General features: G+C 36.9%; 2 protein-coding genes across 2 annotated transcripts; one reads left to right on the forward strand and one right to left on the reverse strand.

Moving 5' to 3' along the window:
* Positions 1 to 3,619: 3,619 nt before the first annotated feature.
* Positions 3,620 to 7,157, reverse strand: LOC122041903. The gene is made up of 3 exons (XM_042601771.1): positions 6,950 to 7,157; positions 6,302 to 6,355; positions 3,620 to 4,023 (listed from the first exon to the last, which is right to left on the reverse strand). The coding sequence occupies exons 1-3, from the start codon at positions 7,155 to 7,157 to the stop codon at positions 3,749 to 3,751; spliced, it is 537 nt and encodes a 178-aa protein (XP_042457705.1). The 3' UTR covers positions 3,620 to 3,748.
* Positions 6,913 to 13,875, forward strand: LOC121977744 (probable ADP-ribosylation factor GTPase-activating protein AGD8). The gene is made up of 7 exons (XM_042530182.1): positions 6,913 to 7,224; positions 7,352 to 7,470; positions 10,422 to 10,860; positions 11,371 to 11,628; positions 12,381 to 12,500; positions 13,032 to 13,136; positions 13,490 to 13,875. Exons 1-7 carry the CDS (start codon positions 7,156 to 7,158, stop codon positions 13,595 to 13,597), a joined length of 1,218 nt encoding a protein of 405 aa, XP_042386116.1. The 5' UTR covers positions 6,913 to 7,155; the 3' UTR covers positions 13,598 to 13,875.
* Positions 13,876 to 14,814: the final 939 nt, after the last annotated feature.

The raw sequence follows: 14,814 nt of genomic DNA on the forward strand, positions 1-14,814 counted from the left end.
ATTGGGTCAGGGACACTTTACTGATACATCTTTTCTGAAAAAGCCTCGAGAAGCGTGCATGCGCGCTACAGGAACCCTATATAAAGGAGGTCCAAGCTTCAGCGGAGGTATGCGATAATCTACTATTGCTGCTACTATATGCTACTTTGCTCTGCTTCCATACATCGTCGGTGACTGACTTGAGCATCGGATGGCCATCGTCGGGGACCCCTTCCCTGGCTCGGCACTAATGCAGCTGTGGCTGCAGGGTCTCGAGGAGTCGACACGCGGTCAACCGGAGAGTCACGTCCCCAGCTTCCGTCACCTCGACTATCGAACATGATCAAATATATTTGCATGAACTCGGTCAAATACGTATTAACAAATTTTTTTTAAGTAAATCGTATCAAATAAGATAAGCTCTGATTCAGAAATTTTATGTTTTTCAAAAATACGATGAGAAAATACAACGGAACAAAAGATACAAAAAATATGTTTGTGTATTTTGATGACAATTCATAAGACATGACATAAGGGTTTCTAGGATCACCTTGTATGTTCGTGTATTTTGATGATATATATTTATCTTTTCATCAAAAAAAAAACTAATACTTTCCACCTGTCAAGTGTCCACTAGGATTTCTTTACCTAGCCTCAACTAGGACTTTCACCTTATCTAAGATCATTTAGGACTTTCCTGCACACTTAGTCAAACTTATCAGTACAACAATAAGACTTAACTTTGAGTCTTTTGCCAATATCAAAACTAATGTTCGATCATCTGGTGCTCCTTACACTAATATAATTGATCCTGATCGATTTGAGTACAGAATAACATGCGTCAGAGGACTTACCAGGAGTTATCAATCAAGATCTCTCATATCCCTAAATCATCGACAAGTAGGGAGCCCAAAATAAAATAATCAAAAAGAGCACTAGAACAAAAATGATAAAGCGTCCATCATCGAATTCCCCTTAGAGCATATCTTATGGACAGAAAGCTCTTGTAACAGGATTGAGTTGGTTATTATGAGATAGAGTTACTATTATAGGACAAAAGTTCAAATTTAGGCAAAGCCGAGAAAAAAAAACTCCTCTTCGCACTGGCTAACTATAGCTTCCCGATTTACCTCCTCACAAATAGTCATGAGACCAACTACGTGGGACCACTGGAATAGCGAATTCCACCTATTGTTACCATATCTTATGGATAGAAAGCCAAGGGCTCCCTCCCCTTATCTTACATAGATATGTCTCTTCGTATCTTACATAGAGATAAGTCTGAAAGACATCTTATGGAGAGAAAACTAATGAATACACTTCATTTAAGAGTGTCACTATAACCATTGTGTCAACTGTTACACAGAGCTGGTCCTTGTTATTTAAATGTCTGGGATAAAACTATTAATTATACTTTAATTTTATTCTTCCATCAATCTAAGTAATAATTATTTTAATCTATAAATTTTATTTCTATAAATGGGATAAGGAAACAAGATTTATTATGTAGATGATTATTTTATTTTATTTTTAGTTACAAAGGACATGTCATTACTTAAAAGAGAAAAACATTACTAGAAGTAGGTCAAACCTAATCTTCTAGTAAAGTTTATTATAAGACACTATCTGCTTTACCATCAACTCAAAAGAAAAGTAAACCAACTCAATCTTCTTTACAAATATCGAATATAAAGAAACCATTCCTCACCATTTACAAAAAATTCAAAATCATCATAATCTAAATATCTAGAAAATTCTACACAAATGTACCAATACCAAAATGAGATCAGTTTTGAACTCCTCAAATCTCTCCATCATTTGGAAGCAACATTGGAATCCCTACATTCTGTACAGTGCTCCATTCAACAAGATATCAAAATATACATCCAAGAATTAAAAACATCCAGCAAAAGATTCAGGAAAGGTCTCGATCCATGAAAAAATTGTGATACATAAACATGTTACAAAAACCTTCAAAAATCTACATTGCTCGACCTTCATCAGAAACCATAACACAAAACTCCAACAAAGTCTCACAATCAGAAGTCCACCCATGCCTCGTCATAAAATCAAAACAATCATAATATGTCACAGAATAACGAAAACCTATAACAAATTCAAACACAACACCACCCTCCATTCTTATACCACTTCCTCAAATTTTGACAGAGATAAACTAAACCACACAAAATAATAAAAACCATAACAGAAATCTCAAAATTCATGCCTTCAAAAGCTAGACATGCACCCTTGAAGTTTCCCATGAAATATCCATATCAGAAAATCCATATCAACAATCAGAAACCCATATTCAAACAAAGCCATCAAACTTCAAAAACCTATCAACAATTAGAAACTCATATTCAAACAAAGCCATCAAACTTCAGAAACAAATATTAGAGAAACCAATCTTCATGAAATACAACATATCCACATTTCTGGTGGCATCACATTTCAACAAAATAAAAGTTGTCTTCATGTCCAGCACCTTGCCCTTGAGATTTTTCATAAATTCCATAATCCTGCAAACAATAACTACATATGGCACAAAACCTCCAAAACGGCACAAACAGTGCATTTACAGAAACTCATCCGAAATCCCAAAGCTCATCATCAATTATTACCCCCTTCATACATGACAGAAAGCCACCTAATTGCAAAAATTTCTTAGGACGATTGTTCCTTTTTTATTTACGCATAAAAAAAGGAACAGAAGAGATCACTGAGGGAGCACAAGCCCTATCTTTAATCTAAAGTCGTACGGTTTGATCGAAGAGATCAAAACAAAAGACCTTTTAGGGTTTGTAGAAGTGTGAAGTAACGAAGCATTCTAGCATTCTAGTTGCATAGAAGGCGCCTTTGAGAGAGGACCCATAGTCATCGCAGTGAGAAAGTGAAGGAGTGACAAGGAGGGTTTCCATGAGGAGAATCGTGAGGTGCTTCGGCGAGGAGAATCGTGGACACTTCAACTAGGACTTTGACAAAGGCTCTAGATATTTATCGGCCCCTGGGTATTTATGGACCTTGGACAGGAGCCCTAGCCCAAGGCTGACTCTGCTGTCACATTCGTCCACATACCGGGAGGTTGGAAAGTCAACAGGTCAACAGTTCGGACCAGCAGCTAGTTGGGTGGTTGGATCGGCTCAACAGCTCGGATGAGCTCAACAGGTCAGAGATTGATGATATTTGCATAGACCACACCTTGGTTATATGCGGAGAGCATGCCACATGGCCCTTGATCAGGTCCTACCATATGACCAGCTGTCTCCACCACAATGAGATACAATTAATTACATGTGGGAGCTCAGATGCATCTAACAAGGCATTTAACTTTAGATCAGTTAATATCGAGCCGAAGTTCTTTCGCACTCCATACGAATAGTAAGCACCGATTGTCTATTTAAATTAAGAACGATTAAGTTCAATTTGATCGCTTTGTTATATCTATCTTAGTTTGTGTTGACTATGGCCTTTTTAGTTTCCTAAGCTAACCCCACATTCAAATAGCAAGAACATCGGCTAACAGGAGCACCAAGTAAGAATAAAAAGAACTCATCATTAATATTTAAGACAACTCAGAGGCGCATCCACATGCTTTACTAAATCAGGAAGCTTATTCACATTACCAAGCATTTAAAGCTAAGTATAACAAAATTGTAGAATTTTAAGTAAAATCATGCAAGTCCATTTTCTGATTTCATATAATGAAATGAAGTCAAAATGAAATGACGAGTAGACAGTTTGGAGTTTTAAATAGCCCGTTTGGATACTATGGTAGGCGACCTTTCTTAAGGATGGAAATCGAGTAATTAGCAGTATCAATGAGCTCAGCAATATTATGGAGGGAACGCTCCTCGGCACCAAACAAGAAGATGCTGCGGACCTCTGCTTTTTTAGCAAGGCGAGCGGCATGGGTGAGAGGGAGTTCTGGGGAGTTAAGGCATCTCAATAATTGACGGTACAGTGACAGTACCCTTCCTCGGTTCTTTGCCAAGTCTTCAGCAGTTGCCCATAGAAATCCTGTTCCCATTCTAATTGGATAAACTGCGAAAAAAGAATATTCGTTAAAGAATATAGAAGTGAGAACTTCATTACACCTTAGCATCATGTTCTCTGAAGTTCATAGCATCAGCTTATTGGAAACTGTAATAAATTTAATATATCAGTTGATTTGAAGTAAGAAAAAAAAAACACAATGGTTTACAGAAGGATGTGATTTAGGCACAAAACAAAACAAATAACTAAACGTGCAAAAACATACTAATGTAATATAGGAATAGAAGTTGCTAAACTAAATCCCTGATTCCTACGATGAAGAAAAAGTTTAGAGGGAAGAAGGCATATCCTAAAAGAAAAACAGTATGCAGAGAGGTGAAAGAAATGGTTGCTCAATTTTTGTTTGCTTAGAAGGAATGGATAAAACACATTTTCCCTCGGTGTTCCTTAGAGGGGAAGAGATAATTTTTTATTTAATGAAAATTGATTTAACAAATAATCATAAAGGAAACAATGGATGCAAAGCTTATGGTGAAAAAGAATGAACTTAACCAAGGGATAACCTGCCGAGTAATTTTTGTGGGGCAACTCTAAAATACCAAATCTCAGATCAAATCCGACACTTGTTGAGGATGAAGTTGCTCTAGCACCACCATTCAGTATCAAAATTACCTAGAAACTGTATATAGGATCCATTTAGATGCTTTACTCTTGTCTTTAATCACCCTGCATAAATCAACATCGGAATGCCTAGGATGTCATAACAATTCTAGAGAAGCCACATGGAGTCATTCTCTCTCTTATTATAAGAAATGTAAGGCATAACATATGAGCAACCAAGGACCCCCTTTAACACCATGCTAAGAAAAACAAGTGGTATAAAGAGGTTCAACCCAACTCTACATCCACAGAGAGAAATCTAAGTTACATGAGATGAAAGCTCAATTACATAAGAACCTTAGGCAAGCCATCGACCAAAAAAACCCTCCCACTTAGGCAAGCCCTACCCGGCTACCCCTGTTGGTTTGTGTGTGAGAGTTCGAAGGACAAAACGAGAGAAAACTCGTTTACTCCAAGTTGGTGAAATTGCAATTTTGGACTGGCAGGCCCACTGCTACGAACGGCCAATTACCTCCCTATCACTTAAGAGGCATCTCAGTTCTGATTGCATCGATAGCCTACATGCCTTGTCACACCATAGTATTATAAAGTATGTGGGGCACTCTATGAAATCCAAGGGTGTATTATCATAATTTACATGATTTTTATGTAAAAATTTCTGAAATTTTCTAGGAATATGATGAGAGTCATCCATCCCTTAAGAATCACATTCTCTTCCTTATTTCCAACATGTTGTAAGTGATCGCCATCACCGCCAAGCCTCCTTCCTCTTGTCTACTCCTATGTTCCTCCTCTTTGAGAAATCGCTCATCCGGGTGTTCAGATCATGAATCAGTGTCACTATGCCTCCTCGCTCTTCCTTTCTGCTCCTCACAAAACCCTCTCTTGACTCTTGGGAGCTAGCAATGCTCCTTTCCATCTTCATAGTTTCTTTGCCTCGCCTACTTGATATCACAGTAGTTGCACACACATTCTCAACTCATTTATAGCCTTTGACATCCTAAAAGTTAGTCTATGAATGAACCAAATAGTGATTTTTTCTTCTCTTGTAATTGCATTTGTTAAAGAATATTGAATGATCATGTTTCAAACAACGATCTTATTTTAATGATATTAGGTGTTTGATATCAGTGGACTAAGCCTCCTAGTAATTTGTTACCTCTAAGAGAAATTGTGTGCTCCCAACGAGATCAACCTATACTATGGTCTACTCTATTAGTTTCTCTGAGACAAAAAGAACCAAATAAGGCACTAAAACAGTAATATTACCAAAACAACCTTAAAATCCTAAATTAACCAAGCAATACAGCAAGAATCAAATAGATAGCGATTACGCTTTATAGATCCAACACACAAGACAAACAAGAGCAATGGATCTACACATCACACTAGAACGAACAACATCAATTAAACTACTTGAAACTGCAAACATACAACACTGCACACAAGAATAGCCACAACTCAGTCTCACCACAAGCTATCCAAAACCAGGAGTGGGGATGAATCCAAGCTAAGAACAACACAAATTTTACGGATAAACAAATGCAAGCACTAGATCAGATTTGAGATGACTAGCAACAAAACGAGCAGTAACAGATCACACACAACTCACCCCAGGGAAGAGAACGGCTTGGATACCCACAGATCAAGGAGCCACCCCAAAGAAAGGCTTAACGGTAACAAGCCAATGGAGGAGAGGAATTACCGATCGACACCAGAGAAGGGGAGTGGCGCTGCTGGGGAGTGTCGATCGCCACAGATCACTGTTGGAGGAGAAGAGACGTAAGAAATCGAGAGAACAGCGAGGAAAATAAGGATCAGGAGAGGAAACAAACCCCACTGCCGGCTGCCAGAGGGGTGGCGAACCACCGCCGGCCGCTGCGGCCGATCGCACAACTCACGATCGGCGACGGGAGCGAGACGCGAGGGACGGAGGACGAAGAAGAAGTTGTACGAGCGTAACGGAAAGAGGCAGCCACTGACGCTCGTTGCAGCTGGCAGCGTCGTGATCGGCGGCGGCAGCGAGAGACGGAGAAATCGGCTGGGGTTACTTATCGCGAGAAGGGGGAAAGGAATAAACCCTCACTCGAGTCTAACCGAACCACGGCCACAACAGTTCGGTTCTCTTGTCAAAGACTCAAACACCTTGAGTTGAAGCCGGAGTTTGGTGCTTACAGGGCCGACGCAAGCTTGTGGCCATAAGAGTTGGGCTGGGCCGCATGTGGATGGCCAGAAGCGATCCATCAGCGCTCTCTACTGACCTCTAACTAGCAAGCGATAGTGTGTGCCAAAAGCTATGTCACAACTGCTAGCCGTTCGGGTGGACCAAGTAGGACTCTTGAGTCTTTTTTACGTTTTTTGCCGTCAAACGCAGCCGCGAAGTGCCGTCTAATTCTAACACCGAACCACCGCCGCCACCGCATCTTTGTTCTCTCGTCCTCTTTCAACGATCCCCTTGCCTCCTCCTCGCTTCCTCCTTGATCCTCCTCACCACGGAACCTGGTAAGGGGATCGGAAGCGCAGCGTAGGCGAAAATCACCCAGATCTCTCCATCTCGCCATGGCTTCGGAGGTCTTTACCGACAAGAACGCCGTCTTCAAAAAGCTCAAGTCTAAGCCTGAGAACAAGGTGATGCGCGGAAGCATCTAGCTGCCGGCTCTCCTGCTTCTTGGAGTTGTTTGCCTCGATCGAGGTGTTCGTGGGATGCAGATCTTGATGTGGATCTGACGGGTTTGCGTCTTTTTCTCCTCCGCAGATGTGCTTCGATTGCAACGCCAAGAACCCGACCTGGGCGTCCGTCACCTATGGGATCTTCCTCTGCATCGATTGCTCCGCTGTCCACCGCAGCCTAGGCGTGCACGTTAGCTTTGTCAGGTAAGTTGTTGTGCGTGTAACTTCCTGTAGTTATCTTTTTCCTTCACAGGTTTTGGTTAATGAATGATAGTTAATTGTTCCTTAGAAATTTTGCCTTTTTTGTGCCTTCACGAAGATTGAAGCTTTAGGTAGTGCGTTAACTTTATGACAGAGAAACCTAATTAATTCACAGCAATATCTCACCTCGTCATAATTCTATTAGCAGAATCCTTCTGCATTTCTCTGGAATCTTGCTAACTATCGACTATCCTGTGTGATACGATCACAAAAAGGATAAATTCAAAGGCCATTCATTTACCTATTAATTGAGAATTGTGTTTATTTAATTCATATTGAATAATTTATTCCCTCATTTTATGGAGATTTTTTATTCTGTCATAGAAAAGAAACCCTCTTGGATGCCTATACATAATCATCACCTATGGTTTCCTTTCTCTTTATATCAAACAAATCAATGAAATAATATAGCCTTTGAGATTTGGAGGTTTAGCCTCTCAAGGTGATTATATCCTGTCCTATTTCCAGTGTTCTTATTACTACAGTTATCTAATGATCCAATAGAAATTACAGACATTTTGATATTAAGACCGAAATTGGAGGCTAGATCCCTTGGTCCACAAAAAAGTGGACAAGGGGATGGACCACTTGTAATTGCGGCCAGATCGTGGTCGCGATCTGGCCGCAATTGGTTGCAATCCCTCCCTGAGTTCACCGTCCCCCCAGGTTATAGTTTGAGTCGGGGCCTCCCCCCCAAATTATAACTTGGGGGATGGTGAACCCAGGGAGGGATCGCAACCAATTGCGGCCAAATCACGGCTACAATCCCCTGGTCCACTTTTTTGTAGACCAGAGGATCTGCCCTCCCAAAATTGATGGAATAAGAGTGCTCAGTTAGCACAAAGTTTATCACATTGCTGTTTTAGCAATTTTCAGGTGTACCATTTTTGTGATCCAATGTAAAGATAAATTCTTAGTTTCTCATGAAAGAGTCAATATTATTTTTCATCTGTTTAAGAATGCTGAAGATAAGGTAGCATGGTTGGATGTTTCTTTTATTTTGGTTTATTCTCACTGATAGTCCTGGGAATATTTTTATGAACATCTAAGAAGGTTCTCAATGCCATCATGATGTTTGTTAAAGATTTATTAGATCTTTAATTTCTAATATCCAGAGTTCAATGTAGGTTGTATTGCCTCCCTGACCTTTCCCACCCACTTCTAAGTTCAAAGTTTGATGATGGTATTTTTTTAAGAGCAGTGTTCTAAAAAATGGCCCAGGTGGCTGCGTAGGTGCCCATTTAGGTGATTCGTTGCCATCCAGTCCCTTTAGGCACCTCAGTTGCCTATGTGGGTTAAGTATATGTTTGTACATGGGCTAGATGGGATATCTATGCGATGAAAAGAAAAAATTGGTTTGATTTATTTGATGATTTTGAACTTAGTGAGAACTTTTGTGATGGTTTTTGTCCATTAAAAGAAAACTAGTTCTTGTGATTCTGAAATAGTAACTAAGTTTTTGATGTGCCAGCTCGCAACTTATAAGCTTTATCTTTTTATTTATTTTGCAAATAATATACACTCTAAATATTTGATATGTGCATGTTACTAATCAATACGGTCTATTGTATATTCTTATATTTTTGGTTTCATGGTGTATGATTGCACATTAGACCCAATGTGATCGACCTTTCTCCATATCCTACATTGATTGGAGCCACCGAGCTGCCTTTTTTTTTATGGTGTATGACTAACATTGTTCTCTGTGGCTTTATAAATTGGATGGATTATCTACTATATGTTGTTGGATAAAAATTACTCAATTTTATTAATATAAATATATTAAATAAGTTTTCATAGGATCTTGCACGCTGCATATGAGTTATGTAGTGTATTTACCACCTCCAGCCTAGAGGAGAGTTAAGTGCATGGTTTAAAATCTCGAGTCATATCGGAGTTTCGTTTTATAACCGAAATGATACGGTTTCGGTATAATGCGCCGATATAGTTTTAGTATTTTTTAAATATAAATATCTAAATTAAAAATAAAAAATTAATCTAAATATTAGGAAAATATAAAAACTAAAAATAAAATAATTTTCTAAAAAAAATGATATCGTTAGGCTTGTAAATAAATAAATCAAAATTTATTATATATTTTCAAAATTAATATATATATATATATATATATAATTATTAAGATTGATTAAGCTTATTTAGATTATCAATATTATAGCTGGGAGTTGATTGAAATTATTAAAATAAAGTTTAAACCTAAGGTTTTTTTGTCTTCATCGTCGCACCGCAACCTCGTGGCACGAGGGGACCTCGCTAGGCCGTCGTGACCTCGCAAGGCCATGACCGGCCTCGTTGCGACCACGTGGTCATGGTGCCGTTAGGTGCCAATCCCATCCCGAAACGGTAAATACCGCCAATTTTGGCGGCAGGACTTGTATTTTAATCCATGGTTAAGTGCACAATATATGCTCTTTTAAGGAAGCATTTTATACTGCTTTGAAGTTAGATCAAACCAGCTTCACCATCAAAACCATTTATTGCCTGTCAAGGAGGAAAATAATTCCATTTTGAAACACCAACTCAGCATTGCACCTCAAAAGTTCTTAGCTCTTGTGCTACTCCTTGTTTTCTTATTATTTTGATTTTTTTTCTATTTTTTATAATAAACTGGCATCAGCTGATATCGATACTCTAGTTTGAGGTGGAATTGTATAGAAATATGTTAGTTTCATATGTAGGATATTGCCTTTATTAGCTATCATGTTATGACCCTATATACATTTCTATTTATGAACTTCTATATTACCTTCAACTTTAACTTCCAAAGCTTCTCTGGAGTGTCATAACGTCAATATAAGTGTTTGACTAGATTTTTGAACTGGTACACGAAAAATGCTACTTGATCATATTTTAAGAAATTTATTCCTCTATTTTAGATCTACAAATTTGGACTCATGGACTCCTGAGCAACTTAAGACAATGGTTTTTGGAGGCAACAATCGTGCACAAGTTTTCTTTAAGCAGCATGGGTGGGCTGATGGTGGTAAAACTGATGCAAAGTATACATCTAGAGCTGCTGAGTTGTATAAGCAGATACTTTCAAAGGAAGTTTTGAAAAGCTTCACAGAAGATAATGCTATCCCTTCATCGCCTGTTGCACCATCTGCTTCATCTGATATCACAAATGGATTGCCTGAGCTTAAACTTGTAGATGCAATGAACAGTTTGAATGATGAGAAGTCTGAGTCTGAAAGTATACATTCGCCTAAAGCTCCTATTCGTTCAACAGTCATATCCTCTATCAAGAAACCTATTGGTTCAAGGAAGACTGGAGGGAAGGCTGGTGGTCTTGGTGTGAGGAAGCTCACAACAAAGGTAATCTGCTACTTCAAATGTTCTCAATCACAGGCTGATCCCTAGTAAACTTAGTATGCTTTACACCAAAAAAAAAAAAAAAAAATGCACTTTTTGTTGAATATCCTTTATTAATTTCTATGAAGGTTGTAAATGATTAACAAGGTGGTCAATGATGCTATGTACGTACATGTGACAAATAGAGAATAAAGACATAAGTTATAGTGACTATTTTTGATAAATGATTTAGTCAACAAACTTTGGGTGTTTGCACTTTGGCATTCCATCAACTTTCTTTAAACCCTCATGTATTATTAAGCTGAAAGACAAAATTTGTTTTCTGTTCATGTCTCCGTACTTGAAATCCTATGTTTTGAAATGTTACTTTCTCTAATCCCCTCATGTATTGACATTAAAGATGCAAGGTTAGATAACTTCTGATTCATGATCTGCCTTTTGATATTAGTGTGTCATCACATTAATATCTTTTTTGACTATGAACCTTATTCTTTCTGAATGTTTATATTTCAGCCAAATGAAAGTCTATATGATCAGAAGCCTGAAGAACCAGCTCCTGCTACAACATCTTTAGCTAAATCAAAGATAACAGATGCTCCATCGTTTCCTTCTCGGTTTGAGTATGTGGAGAACAATGGAACTGAGAATAATGCTGGAGGTGCTCAAGTGATCGGACATGTTGCTCCGCCAAAATCTTCAAGCTTCTTTGCAGAGTTTGGAGTAGACAGTGGGTTTCAGAAAAAGGCAAGCTCAACTTCATCGAAGGTGCAGGTATACTATTGCTCAGATATTTTATCACTATGTTGATATTGCTGTATTTATATTTGTTTAAATTATTTATGTAAGATTTAAGTCCTGTAGTAAAATGTTATAAATTATCTTATGATGTTTATTACTCAAATAGTTAGGTATGGCTAATAAACTTTGATCAAACATTTCTTTGCCATTACCATCTTTTGTATTTGTGAGTTAATATTTTTCTTGAACTGATCAAATATCTATTAATCAAGGGTAATTATTTATCTATTCCACCATTATTTATCTATTCTATGATTATATTTCATAATATTCTACTATGATATGGCTCTTATGCTTCTCTGTACTTGGAGAAGAAAAATAAACAACCAATCTGTTCCAACTTTGGTTTGAAAAATAGTAGACAAAAACAAATTGAAATGAGAACTAACCCTGAAAGACACTGAAGCAGCCCGAAATTTGGGTAGGGCTTTGAGATCATGACTACCATGAAAGCCAAACTGCATCCTCAAGCAGAATATGTGAATGCTGCATGGTTCTATATCTTAAGCTGAAAAATTGTGTTATAAGAATTAACGTGGATGCTCAACTATTAGTTTGGATACACTTTAAGAATAGTTGAGTCCTTTAAGAGTATCTGAGTCCGTTTGTTAATTTTCAAAATATCTACATCTTTTTTCTACACTTCAACCGATTGCTCATTATATTGCCATTATACACTTCTATTGTGGAATATGGTTGACTCTTATTATGGTCTTCAACTTCAGGAAAGTAATGAAGCAAGGCAGAAATTCTCGAATGCCAAGTCAATTTCTTCAGCCCAATTCTTTGGAGATCAAAACAATGCAAGTGAGAACGAAGCACAGAGAACCCTTCAAAGGTTCACGGTATGTATAATTTATACAGGCATAACTTGTATTAAAGTTGTGTGACACGAGAATCTGTAGATTCATGAGCAAGTGCTAGGTAACTGCTATTTCCAAATGCTTAAGCTCATGTAGACTACTAAACACAAACCCGTAATAGAATATAGTAGTGGGGTGAGCCTGAGTTAGGATGCCATTAATGGGTAATCACTTAATTCAAAAGCTTATTTTGTTGTACAAAAACCCAACCTATTTATTGTTTAGATTTTAGAACTGGATAATTGGATATATGATTTCTTGTAAGCAACACCTCGTGTAATCTTCTGATGGGCATGGTCTTATCACTCTTTAACTTATATTGTAGCTTTAAACTTTTTGATAATTTAGTAATATCCTGGTGAACGGTTTGGAATACCAAGCTTGATCTTCTTGATTGAGATTCACATAATTTAGACTTCATCCCTACCTCTCTTTTACTTATGTTAGAAGTTGATGGGTTATTGTTTATATTATTATTATTTGAAGAGTTCATCATTTTATTTATTTACGTAGGACTCCAAAGCCATTTCAAGTGCCGAGCTGTTTGGTAATGGTACGGAAGAAAATTCCAATCTAGATTTGACTGCTGCTGATCTCATCAACCGTATCTCCTTCCAGGTACACTATTAGAGGTGTTGTTTTATTCACTTTGCTAATAAATTGGTGAGTACATGAGCGAGGATTTCCATGAAGCTAAAAAAAATAATTAAATTAAGAGGGAGATTGCCTTCCGTCTTAAGAGACTTCAATAAGTTTCATTCATGGTCTCTCATGGGCAGTGTTCCCAAACTGGAATGGTGGGTGAACCAGTGGCCTTGCTGGTTCTTGGTTTTTCCAGGTGGTTCAATGGAAATTTTTTGTCAATCCAATGGCGTTATCAAATTGGTGTTTAGGGATCCAATTACAAGTGTCATTGTTTTTTGGAGTATATTCTCTCTTGATTTACTTCATGTGCTCGTTTGTACTTTTAGGCATCACAGGATTTATCTTCCCTCACAAACATTGCTGGGGAGACGGGCAAGAAGTTGACTTCCATTGCATCCAGCCTTATCTATGATCTTCAAGATAGAATCCTTTAGTTGAATTAGTATGCATTATTGGCAGCCACTTCAAAGATTGATTCAAACATCAAGATTCAAGAAGTTGTAAGGTTTAGAAACATATCAGGGTATGCGTTTTTCTCAGGGATGTTACTTAAACTTGGTTATTATACAATTTTCCTATTTACATTTGATCTATATGTAGCTATTGTTGTTTAATCGAATAGAAGCTTGAGTATCTCCGTTACAGCTATTACTTGGAATTATATTTCATTTGTATTTAAGAACCTGGTAAATCCCAATGCGCTTCATACTTTGGTTTTGATGCCTGCAATAATTGGTGTAAGTTGTAGTTGTAGCATTCTCTCATTATTGTTGTAGGATTCTCTTCTGATTTTCACCAATAAATGCTGATGAAATAGCAGCATTTAAATAATTCTTCACATTTTTGGTGCTGCATCCATCTCCAGATTTGAAACAAAATCATTATAATGGCGTTAATTGGATTCCCCTTCCTTCTATAAGAGTAATTGTATTGGATTTACGTTTTTCCTTCCTCCGTTTTTTTGTTTTTTTGAGTATTATAAAATTAGTTTTGATAAAGATTTAACTTATGCATTGAATTTTTTCTTGTCTTAATATTTTATATTTTTTAAATATTGATTTAAACTTTTTTTATCGATATGATTATTTTTTTATGTTGTTAAATATTTTATAAAATTATAGGATAATTTTCTTGTGAATATATATTTTTTGAATATAGTTATTTCTTATTAATAAATTGAGATGAATTTAAATTGATATTTTTTTCAAGAATAAGACTAGTTAAACAATTTATTTCCGTACTAAAATAATTTTATAAAAAATAATTTATAAATAAATAAATTTAGAGATGATTTCTATCTTCCATAATCTTCAACCTTTCAAATACGCAGCCAATAAGTAAATTTACTACTGGAAAACAAATAATTATCATTTAATCCCATTAAATATGGTATAAATAAATAAATTTAGAGATGATTTCTATCTTCCATAATCTTCAACCTTTCCAATACGCAGCCAATAAGTAAATTTACTACTGGAAAACAAATAATTATCATTTAATCCCATTAAATATGGTCTCTTCGGTGGTCGACCATTGTAACATGAACGCTCTTTGAAGCTTTTAAGAGTATCTACATTTGATACTTTATTTAAAAATTTTATCTAAAAATTTTCAATAAGATAGTTAAAAAAATTTTACATCTAACTACTCT

Source organism: Zingiber officinale, chromosome 1B, assembly GCF_018446385.1.
Source record: "Zingiber officinale cultivar Zhangliang chromosome 1B, Zo_v1.1, whole genome shotgun sequence".
In the NCBI taxonomy this organism is placed as follows: domain Eukaryota; kingdom Viridiplantae; phylum Streptophyta; class Magnoliopsida; order Zingiberales; family Zingiberaceae; genus Zingiber; species Zingiber officinale.

What these genes read in the sequence shown, in the direction of transcription:
- LOC121977744 (XM_042530182.1), top strand. Translation starts at nt 7,156, where the DNA reads ATGGCTTCGGAGGTCTTTACCGACAAGAACGCCGTCTTCAAAAAGCTC. An exon ending in AGTCTAAGCCTGAGAACAAG is followed by an intron (nt 7,225 to 7,351) that starts GTGATGCGCGGA and finishes TCTCCTCCGCAG; the next exon opens with ATGTGCTTCGATTGCAACGC. An exon ending in GTGCACGTTAGCTTTGTCAG is followed by an intron (nt 7,471 to 10,421) that starts GTAAGTTGTTGT and finishes CCTCTATTTTAG; the next exon opens with ATCTACAAATTTGGACTCAT.
- LOC122041903 (XM_042601771.1), bottom strand. Translation starts at nt 7,157, where the DNA reads ATGGCGAGATGGAGAGATCTGGGTGATTTTCGCCTACGCTGCGCTTCC. An exon ending in TGCGTTTGACGGCAAAAAAC is followed by an intron (nt 6,356 to 6,949) that starts GTAAAAAAGACT and finishes TCCAACAGTGAT; the next exon opens with CTGTGGCGATCGACACTCCC. An exon ending in CCCTTCTCTGGTGTCGATCG is followed by an intron (nt 4,024 to 6,301) that starts GTAATTCCTCTC and finishes CTTTTTTCGCAG; the next exon opens with TTTATCCAATTAGAATGGGA.